The sequence below is a fragment of the Condylura cristata genome, unplaced genomic scaffold, assembly GCF_000260355.1.
Source record: "Condylura cristata isolate star-nosed mole 26May11 unplaced genomic scaffold, ConCri1.0 scaffold00028, whole genome shotgun sequence".
Taxonomy (NCBI): domain Eukaryota; kingdom Metazoa; phylum Chordata; class Mammalia; order Eulipotyphla; family Talpidae; genus Condylura; species Condylura cristata.
This window is the reverse complement of record NW_004567129.1, coordinates 25671725-25678618: the sequence shown is the minus strand read 5'-3', so window position 1 is coordinate 25678618 and position 6894 is coordinate 25671725. Positions and strand designations below refer to the sequence as shown.

Below are 6894 nucleotides of genomic sequence, written 5' to 3'. Positions count from 1 at the left end.
AGCTTTCCAGCTTGGCCTGGGCCTCACTGTTGTCTCCTCATGTCTCTGCACTCCAGAGAGGAAGAAAGGGGCTCCCACAACAATGAACACATCCGAGGGATAATGTTAACAAATTGTTTTAGGAAATATGTACATGACCACAGTTCCACTTTTACATTTTAAAGATGCATTTCATTCTGTTTCTTTCTGTTGTAAGAGAACATTACTGATAAGAGAAAGAACTTTCACGAACAGCTTTATTGAACAGTTTTATTCTCCCTTAGAATAAAAACCTTGCTTCATATTGTAAGGTGCACTGCAGGTATGCCATGCTGCCAGTCACTGCCGGGGCACCAAACGCCCCAGCGACCCGAGGGCCTGGGAAGATGCATGAATTCATACTTTCAGAGCATGTAGAACTGCTATGTACAGTTTTTCTTCTTGAAATTGGCCCGAAATCTCAATCTGCACAGTTATTGCCACAGCACTCGCTTTGATGCTCAGAATGCCTCAGAAATGTGTTCAATATCATGATTTGTGGGTCCTCCAAAAGGTTTTGTTGTTAACATGCAAGCAAACAGTATTAAACAATATTACCTAAACTATGGCTGCCAAAGTACTGGACCTTAATAATGAAACCAAATTACAAAACATTTCTTTGTAGAGCTATACAAAAGATATAAAATTAAAATTAAAAATATCAACCATCTTAAATATTCCAATTCCCCTACAGTGCAGTCTTCCATATCTTTATCACTACCGAATTATTTTAAGGAGAAAGTTAACAAAAATCAAAATAGATAAAAATATTTAAATCTTTGGATCCCTTTATTCCATGGCCTTCATAAAAACACAAAAGTGGCCAGATTTTTTTCCACTATAGCTTAAAATATCAAAAAGATTTACTAGTAGTTTATAATTAGCAGTGAACTCTATACTGAGTCCTCTGGGGGTCACAGGCCCAAGGGCCAGTGTTACAATATTGTAAGAGTTCCCAAAATAATTTTGAACACTCTGAATTCTCTGGAAATACAATGGAATGAGTCAAGGTATCACAACAAAATTCCAGGCATATCAGGAAGAACAGGTTAGTTGATGTCTAGTTTGGATGTCTTAAAAAAAGGGGGAAGTTACTTATTTGAAAATACAGCTAAGTACATTCTTATCTATGATTATTTACATTCATATACTGAAAATATCTATTATTTGGACAAATCCTGTGATATGCCATTTGCTAAAAAATGAAATTCTTGTTATTGAGTATGAGTCATTTATCCTTGTCAGATAATGGAAGAATGTATCAAATCTTTATGTTTTAAACATCAAAAAAAATTAGAAATCTTGCACTTGGAAAGCTATGAAAAAGGCCCACCGTATCTCTGCTCCTCAGCACACCAACTTCTGCAAGGACACAGTTATGTTTGCTGACTTTAAAATGTTTATTCTTTAAAAAATTAGTTGCTTTTTATACAGCTATACAAAGTTCTTAGTGTTTCTTTGGCAATGGAATATAATGGAATTTTACAACTATATAAAAAAGTTACCTTTGCCTAAGAAACAGTATTTACTGTGTGTACATAGTTGACTGACAAAATTCTCTACCATCCAGCACCCTAATTAATTAATTGACGCAATAAGCTACCTCAAAACGGCTATTACAGGATTTCCAAAAAGAAAGAAAGATACAGACACACACACACACACACACACAACCTTCTGCAGCTCAAAACACAGTATCACGGCCCTATCTTCAGGCAACTTGCAATTAATTGCCAAATACAATTTAGTGATAAGAAAAACCCTTTCAGTGATGAAAAAATACCTATTAAGTCCCAATCAAGTACTGCTTTAGTTTACCTATACATAAGAAATTACTTAACCTTCTGCTATTCAAATATATTTAATGCTCATTTTTTAAAGATGAGCTTCCCCCCCCAAAGAAACTACATTGTATCTTTGAAATTAAGCAGAAAACAAACAAACAAAAAGACCCAGTGCTGGTGACAAATATACAGCAAATTCACTTCTTCATTCTTCGCAAAGACCAACCAACTCTCAGGACTGAAGAGCTAGAAATTCACCTATTTTTCAAAGACTTGTTTGTAGACTATGCAGCAACTTTGTTGTCTTTCTAAAAAGGAAAAATAAATTAGTTCATATCTCAAATTTTTGTTAGTATTTCCTCCCAATAACTTTCAAAGTTAGAGTAGCAGTGTCACAGGCTGTCCCAGGAAGAAGCCTCCTGAAATACAGGCGCACCTTGCTCATCTCAGTGGCAGACTAATAATTTCTAACACAATGACAGAACTTAATCCAAGCTTCTCGTAGGCCAATTCATCGAACATGACTGACATCACATTCAGGAGATTAATAAAACCCCTAACTTTTACTACATAATAAAATATTCAGTCAATAACATAAGTAACATTTTACAAAATTTCATGATAGAAGCAATAATTTAGAAATTTTTAAAGAATAACTTCTATATTCAAAGTAAGGTCTGAAGATTGGAGAGGTGACTAGGAAATTTAAAAGCAACCAGGGAGAAAGCAGTGAAACTCTCCAGAAGCCGCCCGCCTCCCAGTGAGGTAATCCCAGCTAAAGGCTGCACAGAGCACCAGCCTCGGGCTTCCGCGTGCTCAGGACCAGCGGCTGCCACACACCTCACTAAGAAGACCTGCTTCTCGCATTAGAAACTGAGCTCTACCTGTGCCTACAACAGCAAACCGCTCAGACCGCAACACATGTGACAAGAGTGGCAGGAGCGGGTACAGGAAGAAGTCAGCAAAGGACGACCCGGTCCTCCACCACAGCCACAGCCAGCCTTCGGGTGCGCTGCCGGGTTTCTTTTAGTTCATTCAGAGAGGAACAGGAGCGGATATGTGCTAAGGCACCTCCGGGGCGCCTGGTCCCCGACCCTCTCCAAAGTAACACCGGCTCAGATGGCTGGCAGCTGGTCTTCCCCTCCATGGCGCTTCTCCTTCTGAGCAAGCAGAAGGACCTACCCCCACCCAGCTAATCACCCCTCCAAAAAGAAAGAAAAAAGGCATCATTTGAGTTAAGCCTTCAAATTAATGCTTTTAACATTATTTTTAAACAAAATTAGGCCCAAAGTCAAAAAAAGTGTTTTAAAGGAGACTTACCAGTCATGATCCTATGTTTAGCCATGTTTCCATTCCATTTCAAACAAGATATGCTTATGTTCCCCTCAATTAATGATTCACGTGCCAACATAGCACACAGAACAAAGCCAACCCGATCACAAGGCTGCTGCAAATGCCACTGAAGTCCATCTCTTAAAAGTGCTGGATGCTGGGGCCCTCCCTGGTGGCGCAGCGCATTAAAAGCACAGCACTGAGAAACTAGCCACTTCAGCATGAGTTCAATCCCCAGTCCCAGAGGTGACGCACATGGTGCAGCAGACCTCTCCTGACCTGCCCGCTGCTCCCCTCAGCAGTGTACTTTGTAGATCTGCCTGTTCTGCTTCCCACTCTGTCTCTGGTGAATCCTCTCACCGCCCCTGCACCTCTGGCCTGTACCCCAGCTCTGTATGCATAAATAAGTAAATCTTTAATAATAATAAAAAAAAAGTGTTAGATGCTGTTTCAGAAATGAGTTCAGGCTCTCCCTGGTGGTGCAAGGGTTAAAGGGCAGCACTGTGAAGCTATCAGCGGCCTCTGCAGATGAGTTCCAGGCCTCTGCAGATGAGTTCCACCCCGCAGCCAGGGAGCTGACCCACATGGTACAGCAGAGCTCTTCCTGTCTCCCCACTGCTCCCCTTAACAATGTATTCAGTAGATCTGCCTGTTCTGCTCCCCACCCTCTCTCACTGCCACCCCCACTTCTGACCTGTACCCCAGATCTTATATGCACAAATAAATCCATCAAAAAAAACTATGATTAAAAAAATTAATTTAATTCTTGAAGGTAAATCTACTTATCTAATAGTGATCACTCCCTACATCTACCTTTACAGGTATCATACATGATTTTATAAGCAGAGGATACTGGGAGGGTCAGGCTCTAATAGCAACAGAAGCATTCAACCTCAGGCTAGCCACACTGATACCAACAGAGTAACTTGGTACTTGGCTTACTGGTGATTGTTCAGATGAAAGAAAAGAACACCCAGTCTTATGCACACAACATGATAGCTGTTTACTCCTCAACTGAAATATTGTCATGAAGGATATATGCATATTCTGTGTTTAAAAGGTAGTGTCTAGTATCTACAGATACAGGGAAAAGATTACTCACTCAAATTGTGTGTGTTTATAAAAATTAAACACCTCTGAGTGTGAGGTGCTCTTAGGAAGATTAAACTCCCCAGCCCCTTCTGGCAATGTTATAGAAGAGGTTATATAGTTTGGAAATCTCAGATGGTTTCCAACTCTAAGACTCTGGTGATCTGTAAAAGCTGCATCTGAGGCAAAACTGCACTTAATTTCCTTTCTACAAAAGTTGAAACTGAGGGTCTGAAAAGCTTAACAATGTAACTGAGATAATCAGTAACAATTACTCAAATACTCATCAGGATTCAAATCTAATTATTTTTTCACAAAGTAATCAATTTTTCTGCCAGCCAGTGCAAGCTCGGGAGACAGCTGGGATGACAAGAAGATGAGGGGTCTTCCTGGGGAAGGTTAAGCTTAAATTGACCACAGGAAAATAAAGAAATGTAGCTGGAGGTCCACAAGGCTCATGAACTACTAGGCTGAAGACCTAGTATCATTGCTCACTAGCTGCTACATCCTGGACCAGTTATTTAATGTGTGTATGTTCCCTCATTTGCAAGATGGGGATAAAAACAGAACCTGCCTTGCAGAGATGACGTGAGGTTTAAGCAATTTAATATGTTAAGACTATGTAGAAAATATGTCTAAGCATAGGCAAAATATTACAGAATGTCATTAGCTATTAAAAGCAGTAAGTTTGCTCTCTATTCTGGAGTATATCCTTAGACTCTGTTACATAGTCCTTTTTATGTTTTTAGTGATACCTGTGCCTCCAGAAAAATAATTTTAAAAGGGGAAGAAAAACAGTACAAAAAGAAGTAAGTCTATGTCAGTCTCAATAGTTTTTGGGGAATTTTTATCACGAAATCTAAAACCATGGCTCTATAATAAAACCCCCTCCAAAAAGAAAAGAAAAAAATACCACTTTCTTTTTTAATCTCATACCTCCTCCAATTGAGAAGAAAATTTAAAAAATATTTTGGACTTATAAGCTAAGAAGTTACCGTTCCTTAAAACTATAAAAATATTCTATTTTCTAAAAAAAAAAAAATTTTATTTTTATTTATTTATGCATCTAAGAAATGGGGTGTAGGCCAGAGGTACTGAGGAGGGGAGAGGTGAAGCGGTTCACCAGATCAGAGTGGGGAACAGAACAGGCAGATCCACCGAAATGCATTGCTGAGGGGAGCAGTGAGGAGACAGGGGAGGTCGGCTGTACCCTGTGGGTCAGCTCCCTGATCGGGGATTGAACTTGGTGCTGCAGTGGCTGCAGAGAGCTTGGTAGCACTGCAACTTAACCCCTTGTGCCAACAAGGAGGCCCAAAACTAAATATTCTGAATAGGCAAGTCCGCCACAGAAGTCACACAGATAACCTAAAAATATCCTCTCAAAATAGAAAAGTAAAAACATGTGAGTTTCTTGAAACTGTATGGGAACACCAAAGCATGTGCTTACTTACCCTATACTCAAAATCTGCGAACTCCCTGCCCCCACGGCCTCCTCTGAATCCACCACGAAATCCTCGAGGGGCCGTGAAGGTGCCGCCCCGGCCGCCGCCACGTCCCCGGCCGCCACGGAAACCAAGCCCTCCTCTGCCTCTGTAACCCCCGCGACCGCGGTTTGGACGAAGTGGGATGCCAAATGTTTCAGCATTTAATCTTCTTTCTTCAGCCCAGGTTGGTCTTCGTTCTCTATTGTAAGAATAATCTTTAGCTCATCAGGTTTTTAAGAACATTTTCCAACATTATGTAACACAATTCTGAAATTAAGGCTGTGCAGTCCCCCAAGCTCACATAAGCGTTTTATCTACATCATCACAGTCTGCCTACAGCAAGATGCTGCTACATTATTAGAATTCATTTGATATGTTGCCTGCAAATATAGCTGATAAAATAAGGTAACATACCTAACCTTAACATAGTAGAAATTCAGACCTGCTGGGACTGACAACCGACGACCAGGCCCTCAGCCATGGCGGAAGAGAAGGCAGTGAGGAGCCCCGGCCTGGAAGCTCAGGGTGGAAAGTAGGCCCCTGTGCTCCGATGTGCTCCTGACACCATCTCTGCACCCGTGGGTGCCAGAAGCAGGCATCTCCAGGGCTGCAGCCCAGACAAGCGCCAGGCGCCAGGCTCCGGGGAAGCTCTACCCTAGCTCTGAGTGTTGCACCGGGCATGCAACTGCCACCAGATGGCACCAAACCGCGGTGAGGAAAAGGACAAGTCTGACGGGGCCACCCAAAGCGTGAGGCTACTTGGCTTGTCACCTTGTCCTTCAACTATCCTGACAATTTTTCTGGGCTCACATTCACTATAATATAGGAGCGTTTCATTGTATCAGCAATTTCAAAGTAATTATTAGCACTTCTGGCCAGGCTTCATTTGAGTTACACCGCTGAGAGGTAAAGTAAAAGGTCTTACTTAGATGTCAGATGAATGCTTCTGTTTAATTACTTTTCAAATGTGACTGTGTCCTTAAAAGTATGCCCAGTTCTTTTCAAGGACTAACATCCTAAGAATTTAATACGAACTATCTTATTTTAGAAAAATAAAGGATTAAAAGTTGCAGTCATAAAAAACTTTTATAAGAAACTACTTCACACTTCAACATCCCAAAAGCAGCTAAAGGACTATACCTATTATCATCACAAGAAATATTATCAAAGAAGGATTTAGTTTTGTC

At 40.9% G+C, this 6894-nt stretch overlaps 1 protein-coding gene across 1 annotated transcript in view; it reads right to left on the bottom strand.

Moving 5' to 3' along the window:
* Window positions 1–235: 235 nt before the first annotated feature.
* LSM14A (LSM14A, SCD6 homolog A (S. cerevisiae)) overlaps window positions 236–6894 on the bottom strand; it is a 22703-nt gene continuing 16044 nt past the window's right edge. Inside the window, exons 6-8 of the mRNA XM_004690248.2 lie at window positions 6848–6890; window positions 5675–5906; window positions 236–2110 (exon numbers count right to left, since the gene is read on the bottom strand). Coding sequence (XP_004690305.1) covers window positions 2087–2110; window positions 5675–5906; window positions 6848–6890 — 299 coding nt within the window. The 3' untranslated portion in view covers window positions 236–2086. The remainder of the gene's footprint in view (window positions 2111–5674; window positions 5907–6847; window positions 6891–6894) is intronic.